Raw genomic sequence first — 17,595 nt, 5'->3', positions numbered from 1 at the left:
TATAATTTTACAAAGTAAGTTTGTATTTTATGCAAAAGATACAATTTGTGTGCTCTTTACAATTTTCATTTTTTTTCTACAATTAAGCTTTGTGAATATAAAGCAATTTGAAACTCAAAAATATTCATAGTTTTTGCATACTGTGTGCATTTATCAGTGTTTAACATAACCTTGAACTATGAATATAACAACTAATCCAATTCAAGGTGTGTTACTTAAAGCAAGTAAATCAAACCAACCACCCTACCATTTCTAGTAGAGTGTGTTTATTTTTTACTTTATCTTGAGCACAACTAAAGAATTAAGCGTGGCTAAGATAAAAGCAAATGATAATGCTGTAATATTACTTGAGGTATATCGTAAACTTTTCAGAGGTCATTTTAAATGCAATACATTTTTAAAACACTACCTTTTACAAACATGTTTGGTTAAATGTAGGGACTAATATGGATAACCTAATCATTTATTGTATTTATTTTAGATCATTTATCTTTATAGAAAAACATTTTTAATTGTACTCCTCCTTACTTATACCATATGAAATTAGCGTGCTGTGTTAGTGTGAAACTTATCTTGCAATGCCTGCACCATTGATTTTCTTTCACTGTAGCATTTTTTTTCTTTTTGCTAGCACTATTTAAATAACTTGTGAATAACAGTTATCAGACATGAAATGTTGCATTAATTGAATTTTGTGCATGTCTTTCGTCCTCCCAGCTGGACCTGTCTTTTAGAAAAATACATGGCTTTCCTAATTGTAGAGAAGACAAAAAGTATCCTTCAAATTCCTTCGGCTGAATGAGAACGGGAACTCAATTCACTCTCATAATAGGCCTATTAGCTGCTTAACTCAACAGTGTACATGGGAAGATTTTTAGCACTGAATGTAGAAAAAAAGGCACTGGGTGGGTGGATTGTGCTCAGAGCTTTGGTACTATAGTGCTCATAATAGCAGACCTCAGTACCTATTGCAAGAGAAGTTTTTTTTTTTTTTCTCCAGTTTTTTTCTAGACACCATAATAACACCAATATCTCACAAACACTATCCTTGCTGATTATATGCTTTGTGTTTTTTCTTCAATTTTTCAGCAACAGTACCATTCGACGATAGATGACCTAATTGAAGATGCCTTTAAAGAGATGATTTCCCTGTTGGTTTCAAAGGTACTGCTAATGGATCTTGCAAAATTATCATTGTTACTCAAAACCAGCTAAGATGCACCTTTTATTTTATATTATTTAGGCTTCAATTTGATATGAATGTAGTCTTTCACAATTATGATATCAAAATATTAGTATCGCATAACATTTTAATAAATGTTCAACATAATGACGGTGATAGAATTTCCATCACTTAGTTACTTTGACTCAAAAGGTTCTCTAAAAAGGAAGCTTAGTCAGTGAAGAACAAAAGAGACAAGAAGTATAGTGTTCATTTTTAAATACCAACAGTTGTTTTCCTCAAACCTCCATTGTTTTTCTTGTCCTGAAAATTGATAGTTTCTCTGCTGAATCTAGCAGTAACTACTTATTTTGCCATCTGGAAATGTTAGTAGCAAGTACTGGTGAACAAAGGGAAAGAAGATGACTGTTTTATACGCCGACAGATAATAAGGCTATAAGCCCAGTAGTGTTTTGGTATTACAGTTGTAAATCGCATAACCAAATCATGGAAGAGTCACTTAGCGGTTTTAAGTAAGGAGTCAAAAGTGCAATTACTGTAAAAAAATGCTAATTTTTTGGTGTTAGGACAGACTCATCGCAGAAAATCTAATTAAACAGTATGCAGCTTACCAGCTTAAATTAATATGTCTTCCAGTTTGTTGCTGTGTTGGAAGGAGTCCTTTCCAAGCTATCAAGATATGATGAAGGCACATTGTTTTCTTCCATACTTTCTTTTACTGTAAGTGTTAATTTCCTCCTGTGATGATGTCAGTGGGTTATAAATATATGTGAACAAACACAATTTTATTTTTCTTTTTGACACATTTAATTTTTTTCCTCCACAGGTAAAGGCAGCTGCAAAATATGTTGATGTTCCTGTAAGTATATCTTGCTTTTAAATAATAAGAATAAGCTGGTAAAGCAAAAAGTTTTTTTCCCCATCCTGGAGTTGTGTATGTTACTTTGTTATTTGGTGACTTTAAGTTGCGCCAGTAACAGTAAGGTGGTTGCCTGTGTCGATGAGTGTGACATGTTGAACTCAACTTTGACCCCAGCGTTTGCTTAGTGCCTCCAGAACAGGCTGCAGCTCACCTGAACTTTAACATGGCAAAAGCAGGATTAGGAAATGGATGGATGGATTGATGCATAAGCAGCAACCGTCACCATTTAATTTAATGGAAAATCAGCAACAGCAGATTTGATAAACTAGCCTATATGGAAATAATTTGTTGCCCTTTAGTGCCTGTTTAGTAGATGTTGATTACTAATGCAGAGCTCAGTCAGCAAGTGATGTCCAGTCATTTTTTTTAACTTGTCTAATAAAAGAAAACGTTTCTTTTAAGTCCCAGTACTTCAGGTGCAAAATCTTTTCTTTGCAGCAGAGCATGTCTAACTGTAATGCAGGTGAGCCTCCACAATACTTTAAATTATAATGTAGCTTCAACCTCAACAGGAACCAAATGTTTTAACATTTTCTATGCCTATTAGAAAAAAGGAAGCATGACAATGTTCTTGTTCACTGAGAACATACTTGTGACCCTCCTCACAAAAGGTTAAGCTACTTATTATATTTTAAAGCCTGTTGCTGGGAAAACAGTTGAGGAGAAAGACCCACCTACAAGAGAACGGGCAGCCATGTAAAAGCAGCACCTGTGGGATTAGCTGTAGCAGCAGGAAGTGATAGTATATGTGATATATAATTATCAAGGATTTATTTCTTTTTCATTTCTTTTTACACAACATGTTCAACTGTCCAGGTTGACTAGTAATCAACCTTAAGTTAATCCTCTGAGGTGTACACCCTTATTTAACCCTGTTGATTTTCAGGTTTGTTTAACTGCTAATATCAGCTGTGTAAAGTATTTCAGCCAGCTCTTTGTTTATAAACACTTCCTTAGAGTTAGTCTGCCAAATTCATGCGCTCACCCCATTTTGTATGAACAAAGAGCAACACAAGTTGTCAGAGTTAAAACTCACATTTTGTTTTTGCTTTTGATTGTTTTTTTTTGTTTGCAACTTAAGTCGTTAATATAGTTTGGGGGCTGTTAATATTCATTTAGCACATAAAAAGCATAGATGTGTATTTGGAAATGCGGTGGAGACAATAAAATGTTAAAATAAAAAAAAAGTCATTCATCCTCTCAACTGGTAACGTCTTTGCCATAATTTAGCTTTGCACTGAACTACTAATTACAAGCGGGACACAAAATGGTTAAATAATTAGGGCTGCGTTTTTGAGGTGTTTTTTCTGTTGCCTGATAGTTGCCACTTCAACTTCTGTGGAAGCCGTTTATGTGCTTAGCAAACAGAAAGGAATGAGGTACAGCAGCTGGGAAAGCATTTACATTTTTCTACATGATTAGAAAAGTTACACTTCTTAAAATTTTATAAACCTGAAATTATGCTTTTTTAAGGCAATAGTGTTACTATTACATATTGTTATATTACATATGTAAGGATTAATTCTAAAGAAAATAGGTTGCAATGGATATTCATGTTTCAATGTAACGAATTTAAATGAACAATAATCAAAACTGATGAATTCAGATTTGCAATAGTTTTGTCCTTAAATTGAGCTTGATACATCATGATGCTTTACAAAAAAAAAGTAATATTCCAACATTATTAATAAATGAAAATATCTTGTACATCATATAACTATAATGATGCAATATGAAATTGTTTCACACATTCTTTAGTTCAAAACAAAATGTTAAAATGCAACCCATGTTTCAACTTTGCTGTTTTTAACATGACACATTTCTGAGGAAATAGGATTCATTTACAGGGTCATGGTGACATTCCATGGTGGGTTATTCTCATTCTGCCATATACAGTGGAACAATGATTTACTGTCTTGCCTCAGCATATATTTAAGCAGACAGAGCAAATGGCATAGAAAACCTGTTAGCATTTCATTGCAGATAATTACCCCAAGTACATTTAAACCGAGAATAAATTGTTTAAAGGAGATTGAACGCTAATTAGAAACTTTCTCCAGCTGTTGCAATTACTCTTCTAACTTACGTGTTTTTCGTTAATAATTAGCCACAGATTCACATTAGAAACTTCATGAAAAAATAAATTCTCAAGGTGTGAAATTCCCATATGTCTGCGCACTGGCGACAGGTAGACAGGCTGTGGAGGAGGGGAAGCACAATGCAGAGAGCGTCTTGTATATCCAGAGCTGTGTATTGCAAATGAGAACCGTAATGAGCCAAATGCAGAAATCTGACAGGAATGAACATTTGTAATTGATTTTTTTTCTTTTAAATTGCCATTTTGCATTCCAAAGATAAAACATTACTATGAATACTGTTTTAGTAACCTGTTTTTGACATATACGAAAACTTGACAGTGAAAAACGTGTTTTTCTGTTTATATCTCCCAATCTGATGTGTTTTTCTTTGTAAGTTCCATATTTTTGAAATGACAATTGAATATTATTGCGCACAGTATACTGTCTACTTGTATTTTTCCTCTGTACAACGAATGCCTTGTGTTTTTAAGCATGCAGCATAAATCCCATCAGTCAAAAGCATGACTGCTGCTCAGTCTGTGAACTTCACCAATGATGGTTGTCTTTTTCCTCCTGTAGACCACTTTGGTTTTAAAATCCTCAGCAAATAAGTTGCAACTAAGTGTGCTTTGTTACTGTATTGTACACTCAGGTTTGCCCTGCTGAACCTTTCAGGAGTTCTAAGTGGCTCATTTAAACCCCTTGCCTTTGTTAGTGTGGAATTAATGCACACATTGATTGAACTTCATTCTTCTTATTATTCTTACCTTTTATTTTAGTGATATTTTACTGAATTCTGTGTAATTCTTTGCAATGTCTTTGTAGGGGCCCATACAGATCCTAAAATAAAGATAATTCACAGCAATTTAAAAAGGACTTGTATAATCTCATGAAAATGTCTAATCAGGTATCTACTTAAGCAGAAATGCCTGTACTGTTGTCCTGATTAGAAATTATGTGTTGTCAAGCATTACTGTGGAAACCAGACCTTGCTTTCCAACTACTTACATAGAATTGCAGGATTCTCTGAGTACAGCCAAGAGATAGTAATCCTTGCATGTGTCCCTATTCTCCACTTAATGACCCCTTATTCTTAGGAAATTATCACCACCTAGTATAGGGCCTACTATGAGGCTTCCTATGTTTGCCATGCTGTGGAAACTAAGCTCCACAATATTGTGTATTGTGTTCACTGGGAAATGATTGTTTCTCACTTTCAACCACAATCTCACTTTTTCAGTCATTAACCAAAACTCATGAGCAAGGATGACAATAATGAGGTAATTTAGTCAGAAAAATTAAATCTAAATTGTAGCTCTTGCTTTCCCACCACTGTCTAATTACAACATTCACAGTATGCATGCTGCTGGACAAATACACTTCAAACGGACATACTATGTAAAATAAAGACTAACTTAATAAATCATTTTATGTAAACATACTGATACTTACCGGTTCCTCATGCATAAAATATAAATTAGGTAGAATATCTAATCATCTGAGGAATATGTTTGACCTGTATGGTTAGGAAATCTTTCATTTACTCCTGCCTTTACTGAGAAAACCAATAAATTCTATAGGCCACTTAAAACCTTCTTACAAACATTCAGATTTTGGCTTGATTTAATAGGCAGGGAATCTGTATTACAAAGTACTTTACGTTTTATCTCATGGTGTTCTCAAAGAACTCACTGGCTTTGGCAGAACACTGCTGTTTTCTACTCTCACTCATGAACAAAACCCAGAGGTATTTAACTCCTTAAATGGATAAAGATGCTTTTTCTTTGAATGCAGAAAATCTGTCACTCATTTTCAGACAAATATTATGACCTTAGATTTAGAGGTTTTAGTTCTTGTCTTGACTTCCTCGTATTCTCCTGGTACCACTCCATTGCAAGTCAAGCATTACAATCCAATAAGGCCAAGATGACAAAAAGGTTAAAACTCTTAGGTTCCCCAGCAAGATACTTTCAAAATAATGGCTTTTCCTTTGTAGTCTGTTAATAAAAAAAATTCCAAATGGGTGGCAAGAAAGTGCACTGTATTAACCTCATCCAAAATGAATTTGACTTACTGGCATTAATTTGTAGCAACTCATACATGATAGTCTGAATAAACAGAGAACCAACAAATTAGATTAGCAAACTCCCATGATCCTTCAAATATCAAAAGTGGATCTGTTGTTTTATATTCCTTAGTAACAGTAGTACATCCTCAGTTCGCACTTTTTGATAATGGGGTTCAAGTTCAGCAGTTCAACATGTCTTTCTTGTGACATCTCTATATAAATAACACAGATTGGCTTTTTTGTTTTTCTTTGTTTCAGAAGCCAGGGATGGATTTGGCAGACACATACATTACATTTGTACGGCAGAACCAGGATATTCTTCGAGACAAGGTCAATGAGGAAATATATATAGAAAAAGTATTTGATGTAAGTTACTACCCTTGCAAGGCATGCTGAATTCCTGATGTGGGAGAGATTTCTTAGGATGATAAGTTACATTTTGAGCTGTTCCATACTACAAGCTTGCTGAGGTACTCTTTTTGTGGATCCTGTCTGTTCTACACAAATGCATGCCAACCTGATCTAATGTCTGTATGTTATATAACTACTGTTCTGACATCTTAAGGATCTTCCAGTAATCAATTTTTAGATAAAAAATTAGACACTGGAGGATTATTTTTTCACAGTTCGTGGAACCTTATTTTTTTACTGCAGAAAAGCAGAAATAATTCACTCCTTAGGAGATAAAAAAAAAAAAATCCATTGAACCTGTTATTAAATTGAAAGTTAATATGTACATAGGTTAGCAGGCAAATCTGACATGACAGAAGCCAATCATATTTTTCATATCTATGTATTTTCAATAAACAGTATTTAATGACGTATCATTATGCATTACCTTTCATCACAAAACTATAAAAGAAAACCTTTTCAAAATCATTTTTTCAAGTTATGAATTGCACTTTATTATTATTGGCTAACATGTGGCAATAAATGCACACATATAATACAAAAAATACTTAACATTAGATATGATGCCGAGTTATTTTGAGTAACTGATAGTTGGACATGCAACATCCAGAGATGAATCAAAGAATATGTTTGATTTTTTTTTTTCATTTTGCTGCTGAAATTAATTTCTTAGCACTGCATGATTTTCCTAATTTTTTTATGTTGTAATAAGGCCATTGCGCTATTCATTTTTTACAAATATGGTATGATAATGTTGAAATGTCCACTTCTCGTTTTAGCAGAGCACGCTTTCCTCATCATATGTTGCTTTGATGATGTGGGAAAAATGCATTAAACAATTCCTGAGTAATGCTGTATTATTTATAATTTAGTCAGATGATTGAATGGTTGTACCTTCATCATCATATTTTGTATTTGGCAAATGCATTGTGAGGCTATATGTCTGCTTATACTTTTAACCATAATACATTTGTGAAATCTTTTTTCCTTCTTAAATTAATTTTTTTTTTATATTCAAAGATAAGATTCCACTAAAATATCACCCCTAAATTCACCTTTTTTCCTTTTGTTGTTTTATATTGTAATGGACTTTATTATAACAGATTAGTCTAATGATTTGTGTCATGCCAAATAAATTATATATGATATAAAAAGGGGGGGTATAATCACTTTAAAACATGTATCATTACTTTTATTATGAACGCTGTCTTTTTATGGCAAATATTTCTCATTATCCCTATTATATCATTTTAACCTAATGAATTCATGCACAATAGTAAAGTCTTGACCAAAGCATCTTGGGCACCTGAGTTAAATGAACAATTTTAACATGAGGAATTATTAAACTTTCAACACTAAAGAATGCAACTCTAAAATCCATTACAATAGGAATTGTCTTGTTTAATGCTTTTACTTTGTATACTTTTTAAATACACTTTTTACTTCATAGCTGTATTTACCATTAGATTTTTTTTAATAACTAAAAATACAAATATCTGATAACAGCTATGCAGTCATCAGTGTAACATGTACATTAGATGCTATTAACAGAGAAATTCTAACAGTTATTAGGACAGTCTTCTAACTGCTTTTTGCTTAACATAGTGGACAGTCAAAATGAGACTTACCTCCCATGTCCAACAAGTAGACAATGATTAGCAGCTGTACAGAAGAAAGAAAAAATATTGTATGTGTCTAATAGGCTGACTGTTAATATGTGTGAAAACAAGGATTTTATAAAAGTGTTGATGCCCTGCAGGGGTAGAATAATTATCATCCATCCAGCTGGCACTCACTTAATAAAAATACATATCAACTACATTAGCTTTTGTTTGGAATTACATTCATTCTTCTAGCATATGCTTCATTTTTTTTTCTTTACTTTTATTTCTCATCTTTCTAATACTATTTCTATAAGTGAAATCCTCTGTGATGTCTGAAGGTAAACATCCACTTTTGCAGATGTTAAACTGCTGAGAAAAATAGCTTTTAATTTGCACTCCATTTATGTGTAATTGTATGTGTCTGTGTGTGTGAATATTTCTACATTTGTATGACCAAAGTACCATTATTTTTCAAACTCACTTATGCCAGTTCAGAGTTGCAGGAGGACTGGTGTCTAGCCTGGCAGCACTGAGTGCAAGGCAGGAATAAGCCCTGGACAGGGTACCAGTCCATCGTAGGGTCCACACACACATTTACATTGGGCTAGTTTGGAATAACCAGTTCACCCAGCTTTTATATCTTTAAGGATATGAGAGGAAACATGCAGACAGAGGGAATACCTAAACTCCCCATAGACAACAACCAAGTATGGGATTTGAACTGAGGCAACTGGATCTGTGAGGCAGAAGTCTTATAAACTGAGCCACAGTAGTAATATATCAGATACAGAGTGTATATATTTAAATTTTCATTGGGCTGTCCATACCTGTGCTGTGCATTTTCTCATTTTATGTTGATCTAATATGCGTGGCTCTGCTCCCAACTGATTTCTCACAGGTCAAAGTCACTACATTAAATTTAGTTGACCTAAAATAGCAATAATGAATATTAAAATGCAAACTCTGACTTCTTGATTTTAAAATCCATTTTTGATACATAACAATAAAAAGATAGAATGAGACAGGTGCCACACTGCTTATATTTCAATAAATTCCACACATTAAAAATCTGAACATTGCCAAGGTTAACTCCAGCAATGGTGGCAGATTCCCTCTTTCATCTCAATAGCCCATTGCAACATTGGATCTATTTTTCAAGTTCTTCAACATTTACGTGTTTACTCATAGTCTTTCCCAATAAATTATTTGTGAATAAAATAGCATACGTGAAAGGAGTCTTACAGGCCTCTGTACTAATATAACTAAATCTTTACGCTCTTTCACCATATTACAACTTAACATAAGCTTGCTACTGTTGTATTCATACATTTTAAGGTTTGAGTTTCTGTTACCACTACAATGCAGTAAAAATAAATTGTATAGAAAAAAAAAAACTTTGAACATGTAATTTAGAATAATACTCCACTAATATAACTGTGTTTTGGCCAAATTTTTTGCAAAATTAAGTGATTCATATAGAACATAATGGTATAACAATATATTGTGAAGCTCTTGGCAATATAGTTAAAAGTTACACCATGGTAGTTCCAAACCATGCCTGTTAGTGCCAATACAGACATATTTAAAACAAATATAACTTGGTTTTAAGGAGGGTGGTGGATGTTGGTATCTCTGCTGTTGTTCATCTCCTTCATTTCTCAATTCTTTTTGGACTAAAACTTTAGCTTTTCACTTTCATAAGTTCATTTATTCATTTTTTTGGTTTATTGGACTTTGGCACTGTTTTTAGCTTTTGATTTCCAGATTAAATGCTACTATTTTTTGCATGTAGGTTTTCCTTTTAGGTGTACCTTTTTGATGCCTCTTTCTTTCTGCTTTATTCTTGTTTTTGATGACTTTAACAGGCTTTGCTTTTTATTATGCTTGTTCTGCCCTTGCCATTTAAAAAAGGGACACAAAATTAGCCTGGTCCTAAACTCAAGATACAGGCTTCATGAACTACACAGGCCAAAATGAAGCCAAGGCTGAACAAAGGGAGAGGGGAATCATTAAAACAAAAAAAAAAATGGTTGACAATGACAAAGTTCCCATATATAAATATTTTATTAACAAAAAAAAATTTAAAAAAGGGAAAAAGCAGAAGCAAAACCAGTCTGTATTCCGTAAACTAAAAAACAGAAAGAGATCCAAAAGCCAAATAAAAATCAGAAAATTAATTTACTCCATAAGTGATACTCCAAAACATCAAGAAATGACAGAGAGCTAAGCAGATGTAGCGAAACACCGATGCTTCAGCAAAGGACACTGAGTTTACTACAAACTTATGTATGCCTGGAAGTGGTCACAACATACAGAGGACAAAGATTATCACAGAAACAATGACTAGAAAGAACATAAGAAATTAAATACTGCACTTTATAAAAGAGGAGGTAATAAAAGAATAATATAGTATATTATTCAAAGGACAACAAAAAGCATGAATAAAAAGAAAAGATATGTGTGCCCGGGATTTATAGCAAACTGACTTTACCCATTTTTAACCCTATTTAATTCCGCTACTATTAATTTATTTGCATTGAAGGCTAAATAAATTAGATAAGAAACATCACCATTATAAACCATGTTACAAATCAAATGCAATATATTTTAGTTAATTAAAAGTTTGACACGCAGAACATTTCAATATGCAGGGGAGTCTGTAATTGTAACAGTATGTACGTGGGAGTTGGGTTGATCTTAAATATTTACTTGCCTCCACTTGGCTTTTTTTTCTATGAAAGTGTGACAGTGTCATCAGCAGCAACTGTGGCATATGTACAAATACTTTTTCCAAAACTGAAATGAAATGTTGTTGGCTTGATTCCCAAACAACATGTTGGAGCAAGTTTATTTATTTATTTTTTGAAGTTTTTTTTTTTCATTTTTAAAACTGTATATTAAAATATACATTATCACATTTATGTCCTTTATCGATATGTGGAAAATATTTGTCAGTATTTTTTAGCTGTAAACAGTAAAAAAGTGAAAATATGTTTGATTTGTTATTTTCACCAGGAAATGTTACTGAATAGAAGCAACCATTTTAAGTCACAGCTTTTTTTTTTTCATCCAGTTTACATGTAATGTACGATATACAGTATATATATATATATATATATATATATATATATATATATATATATATATATATATATATATATATATATATATATACGCTGTGTTAATAGAGAGCAGAGGTCAAGATAGAATAGAAGAAAAAAACCCTTAAGTACTCCCTTTGTCATCTCTCTCTCTCTGTATTATATATAATTATATATATATAATTACAGTATCTGCCAAACAATACAAAGAATACTTGACAGGTGTACACACTTTTGTATCCCCATGTCTTGGAAATCCATATTCACCTGAGTGAGAAGTGATTGTTTTGTACACAGCATAAAATTAAAAACTAAGCAGTCACTATTTGTATTTTAAGCCAATTGCAGCAGCATGCTTTCTTCATTTTGTGTGTAGTCTCTGAAAAACTTTGAGTTTCTTTATGTAGGAGTGTCCATGATTCTGCAACATAAAGTAATTGAGAAGACAGTCCAGTAGAAGTTGTGTACCTTTATTGAGATAATTATAGGTGATTTCCATCACATGCCTTATAATCTTTTGTTTCAGATCCTATCGCTCTTTATATATCAGCTGTTGATGTGTTCTTCTAATCTTGCACTATTGAGCCAAATTATTTAAATTCATTTACCTGACGTGGGCGAGCCATCTGTCATTTACACCTTTGTCTCATCTGCTTTTGTCTTTAATCCAAATGGGTGGGCATGATTCTGGATGACATGGAGGATGCAGGAGGCCTCAGTAGCTTATATGCAGCAGTTGCTGGTAAACATAAGGTCTATGATAAGGTGGTCTTCAACTAATTAAGCACTGTATCTGACATTAAAAACATTCCTGATGATAGTATATCCATGACAGCACTAAATAGCAGTGGTCCCATGCCTGTGTGTACTGGAATATCCTCTGCAAGTTCATCTTTGATGGATATTCTACAGCTTGAATCATCATGTATCTACAGTTTTACCAGTTCTGCTATCAAAGCTTTTCATTGTTCCGGATAGTGAACATTGTCAAGTGCAGATGTGTAGTCAAATAGATCAAGTTTGGGCAATTTGCCTCACCTGATGCATTCCTCCATTAACTTACTAAATGTTAAAAATTTGTTGCAACATTTGTGATTATTTCAGAATTCATCATATTCTTTATGTCTAATTTGTTCCAGTAATTGCTATAAGCACAATTTGATAATCCTTTGTGTTGAACAAAACAGGCAAGTTTAAATATGTATACAGTTTCATAAAACTGACACTAAAGTTAGTTTTTCTATTGTGAAATACAAAACTCATAAAAAGTGGTTACTTTTTGGGGTTTTTGAAAGTTTTGTGGGATGGAAAGCAAATAATATTGCTCTAAAAAGTCTTGTTTGTACTTCTGTTTTTATCTGTGTTGTTTTCCCACAGCTGTTTAACACACATCAGTTTGTTTTGTTTTTTTTATGAATGTGACATACTACGTGTTTTCCACAATATGACACACCATAATGCACCTTTGTACACATGTGCAGGAAAACAAACTGCCTAGAAAAGACGCCAACCCCACCACCCCACCCCACTTTATTACCTAACCACCACCTTTTCCTGTTTTTTGATTCTTTGGAATGAATATGAGGATGTGCTTACTTCATATGTTGTGAAACTCAAGACTTTCTTTTCTGTTTCTGGTTCATTTTTGCATTTTTCTTTATAATTGGCAACATGGGCATCATAATATATACTGTACTACCAGAACAGCTACAGCACACAACTGATGGCTCAAAAAAATGTCTACATGTAACGAGAAATGAGGCACTTGGATGTCCTCATTTAAATAGTAAATGATAGTCAGCCATACTGTATGTGGATTTAATGCATAAAAATACTTCCAGACAGGAACTGAATGCCTTTCTTCTTACTGCTGGCACATTTTTTTTTGTAAAACAAAACACTGAGTTTTGCCTTAAATTCAAATTCATGTACATTATATCGCTCATTAATACTTATAAATACCTTGCTAACTAAAACATTGTAATTTGTTCAGTCAAGGCAGTTACCTTCTGGTAAATAAGAACATTTTTTCAGCTTTTCCAGATAGTCCGGATCTGTTCTTAGTGCCTTATCAAACAAAGAAGTTATTGCAGATGTTAGACATGGGAATTCTTACCAGTTTTCAGTATTTTGGCATCCTCTAAAAAGGCTTTATCAAATATCATTAGAATCAGAAAACAATAATTTATTCAATGGTTGTTTCGATATCAGAGATGCCGTTTTGATGCACATCTGTCAGCAGTGGCTCACTTTGCTTTAGGTCAGGTATCTCATCATTGTAGAACTTTTGAAATTAATTCTGCCATAGACTTTATTGCTTAAAGAAAGTGCTGTCTGACTTACAACTATTGTCATTTTCTGCATGGACCTTACCACTGAGTCTTTGAAGTCTTCTATGTAGAGTATGGTATTCATGGTGGTGGGTTGCTTAGTCTATTTATTTGGAAATCTTATTCCAGTATGCTTCATTCTAGTTTCTGGTGGCATTTGATTTCTCAGTTTAACTGTTTGTATTGTACATATTTCTCATTTTGTATTGTCTGTGCTGTTCAATTAGTTCTAGGCTCTCATTTAGCCATACTTGTATTTGTCTCAAAATGGTCATAAATCCTTGCCACATTCATTCACTATTCCTGAATATTCTGTTGCCTTTTGCACTGTGTTAGCAGATTGTCTTAAGGCTGCAAAAGAGTTTGCTTATCCGTGGCAACTCTCATTTCTTTGAAGCAGATCCTTTGACTGATAATGATCACATCTGCAGTCTTGTCCCCTCATTGCATGCACTTGAGTGACATATGGGAACTATCATTGACTAGGAAATAGTCCATGCTAACAGCATGATGTTTATTGGTATTTGAGCAAACTGTGAAATAAGATATTTTTAACAGATAAGTTGTTCATTGGAGTGAAGAGTGAACAGTTAAGACCATTATCATGTATGTCTCCAATATGGGCTTTGAAATAACCAACAGGTAGGATCAAGTCCCTTCTTGGCACAAAGTCCAAAGCTGGAGCTTGGAGTAGAACTCGTTTACATAATCAGAACTCACTTCTATTAATGGTATACTGAAATAATGTATAGTCCTGCCAGTTTTAAGACTGCTAACCTTCTTCTTCATCGTCCTTTGGCCTAAGGTACTAGAATCATTCATCAGCATTCTTGTGTTTGAACGTAGTTCTTGTTATGTGCAATATATACCTAGCATAGCTGTACTGTTCCAATTCACTGTTTTGATTTAGATCAGGTAAAACTAGATCCTGTTTACATCACCAAGTCTTGTATTGATCCATCCCAATCCTCCCAGACACCCAAATGATGTTACACTTGACCCTTGTGAGGGATGATCCCATGTGAAGACTCTATGTAGCCTTTTTGAACTGAGCCTGACTGGTCTGTATAGGTCACCCACCAGTGAATACTACTCAGAGGCTTATTCAAGGTGAGGTTATGTCATGCAGGACATTGATATTTTTCTCAGTCTGAAAACTACCCTTGGATCAATTTACCATAGGTAACTCTATCAGGAGCACTCATTTCCATACAACATGTTTCTAAGGATTATTGAGGTACACATGCCATGCATCAGACCAATGTCCCAATCCTTAAGGGGTTGTTTCACAGTAAAAGTATGAATAGTGTGAAGGCCATAAGTACCTATAAGACGAAGCTTTTTTAAAAGAAAAGCATGCCAAAAAAACACTGTTATATTCAGTAGTCTGCAATGTTTAACATGGAAATGTTAAGTGGGCTTCTCAGAGTCGCATTTATGTTGAAGCGTTTAGTCTTGCATCGGTCTTTCTTTTCTTGTGTATCAGTAGAAGCCCAGGATTATCTGTATTGTAAAATTGCCAAAAGAGTACAGCAGTTTTTTATGGTATTTTATTAAATTGAATGCAGTAGATAATTTAGGAGTTAACTAAACTCCTCATAAAAATCTGAGATTGTCAGCATCTGGTCATGTATTGCTGAAAGTAAATATAATTTATGCAGTATAGTGAGCAATATGAAAACAAATAAGTCCATTAGTGTCGCCTTTCAATTTAAAGATAATTAAAACAAATAAAGGCAAATACGACTATATTTGATGCAGTATGTTCAAGTATAATTATATTACATTACTAGATTGTCAAAAAATTTGCATCATTTTAATGGAAATTTGAATATATATTCCTGAATGCAGGATATCAAAAAAAAGAATAATCGTTTAAAAAATCAGTCTTTTTTCATTAAGCTTTTGTTTTTGAATAATCTACCATTATATTATGTGCTAATAATCACAATTAAATTAATATTGCTCAGAAGTTTTATCTTTTAAGACATTGCAAATCAGTTCAAAAGAAATGCTTTGTTGTCTTTTTGGGCATAACTTTTACTGGTGACGAGTATCGGCAATACTGAACACTAATGCTTATGGATTATTTACCAATAGGTTTGGTTATAAACAGAGCATGCATGTTAAACAAACAAAATAAATACATTTTCAATGGTGAGAAAGTTATGTAGTATAGATTCTGTTACTCTTAATATATGGGTCCAGATACTGTGAGATGAATGCAGAAATACCATAGATGCAGGTGTTTGAGGCATGCGTTTTATTGGTATGTCATTTGATCCCGTTAATTGTGAAAATTTATTACGCACAAAATATCCAGTTGGCCAGCTCTGTCTATGATGCCCAAATTATATGACTTTGTTTAGGCTATGCAAATATTTGCACCAACTGATTTTTAATTAATGTCTGGATGTGTTCTAAAATATAAAAGTATGTTTTTCATGTTTTCTACATGTATTTCACATTTCTTGAATTATATTAATATTAATGTTCATTGCTGTGTATTCTAGCCCTGTTTCTTTTAACAATTAAGTATGACAGAACATGTTGGCCTTGGAAGAATACCTGGAATTCAGTTGTTCTCCTTCTAAACATATGGTATATGTTGCTGCGTTTGAAGTATTTTACTAGTGTAAAACCTGTAGTAGTAGGGTGTTGTACCATGTTAGCCATCATGAATGTAGTGAGAAATGAATCAAAATGACACCTTTTATTGGCAAACTAAAAAGATTACAATATGCAAGCCTTCGATGCAACTCATCTTGCCTGAAGATGCATATTGTAATCTTTTTAGTTTGCCAATAAAAGGTGTCCTTTTGATTCACATCTCACTACTAATGTAAAACTTAAAAAACATTCTATAGTGGTTCTGAATCGGAAAAGGCATGTATAAAACTGGTATAACTGCCTTTTTTACTGTATATATTTATAAAGTAAATAATCTGTTCCTCTTTATACAAATACTGGTATATTTTTATTAAGAGGTTTTGAGGCTGACACCACCTTCCTTGTACAGGACTTTACAAATAAACATTATACAAATAACTAACTAAAAATATTTTTAGTGGCCTGTGACTTTGTACAGTATTTTATATAAATTGCCGTTGTAAGAGTAGATAGGAGTAGGTTTAGCCCCTGACTTGCCACTCACCCTCTCAGGATATGCACTGGAACCCACCACCACCCTGAATTCAAACTATAGCCTCCCCAAAATAACATTGAATACTTAAGTGATATACTGTAGGTAAATAAAATATTACATTTTAAAACAATTCTTTTGGAATTCCCCAAGAAAAAGCAATTTTCTGGCATGTGTTGCTTTTGAAATCTTTAATTCTTTGCCAATTGAGAACTTTAACTCTGTAAAAGTTGAAAAACATTGCAGTTTGATCTTTCTTAGAAAATGAAACATCCGTTAGTACAGGTATTGTTTACATACGTATTTTGTTTTTGTATCTATTGTCATGTATACCCCTTCAACCCCTCCCTTAATGCATTTCCTTTTTGGCAGCTTAAAATACCATAGGCTGCTAGTATATGACCTTGTAAAATGGTACAGTGGCACTATAGCTAGCTTTAGGAAACAAGCTTTGAATCTCTAGCCTGTTCCTTGTCTGTGTTAGGTGTGTATGTCCTTCCCTTATTTTAGTTTTTTTCCCCCACCAAACAGACATGCACGTTAGGTTAATAAGCTTGGAATGTGAGTAGGTGAGTGTGGGCAGGCATGCCCCAGGATAAGCTCATGTTTATTCTGGCACAGTTTCTTGCTTTGTTTCCAGTGCTCCCAGGACAGCCTCTGGCTCTCATTACCCTGCACTGGACAAAGCAGGTACAGATAATGGGTGGATGGACTTTACTAAGAAGTAATATGCTTCTTTTTTCTCATGGAACATGC

At 33.5% G+C, this 17,595-nt stretch overlaps 1 protein-coding gene and 1 long non-coding RNA gene across 14 annotated transcripts in view; one reads left to right on the top strand and one right to left on the bottom strand.

The window, feature by feature from the left end:
• LOC120533971 overlaps positions 1-17,595 on the bottom strand; it is an 89,066-nt gene that overhangs the window by 11,476 nt on the left and 59,995 nt on the right. The window lies entirely within an intron of this gene.
• The window catches only part of cadps2 (Ca++-dependent secretion activator 2), a 795,011-nt gene that overhangs the window by 747,715 nt on the left and 29,701 nt on the right, over positions 1-17,595 (top strand). For 12 of the 13 annotated variants that reach the window (XM_039761141.1, XM_039761136.1, XM_039761130.1 and 9 more), the window contains 4 exons: positions 1,090-1,164; positions 1,820-1,903; positions 2,010-2,042; positions 6,510-6,617. In XM_039761141.1, the coding sequence (XP_039617075.1) occupies positions 1,090-1,164; positions 1,820-1,903; positions 2,010-2,042; positions 6,510-6,617 (300 nt within the window). The remainder of the gene's footprint in view (positions 1-1,089; positions 1,165-1,819; positions 1,904-2,009; positions 2,043-6,509; positions 6,618-17,595) is intronic. The other variant, XM_039761132.1, reaches the window with a different exon arrangement.

This window comes from Polypterus senegalus, chromosome 8 (assembly GCF_016835505.1).
Source record: "Polypterus senegalus isolate Bchr_013 chromosome 8, ASM1683550v1, whole genome shotgun sequence".
NCBI lineage: Eukaryota > Metazoa > Chordata > Cladistia > Polypteriformes > Polypteridae > Polypterus > Polypterus senegalus.
Note: the sequence above shows the minus strand (reverse complement) of the source record. Positions and strands in the feature narration are given on the sequence as shown.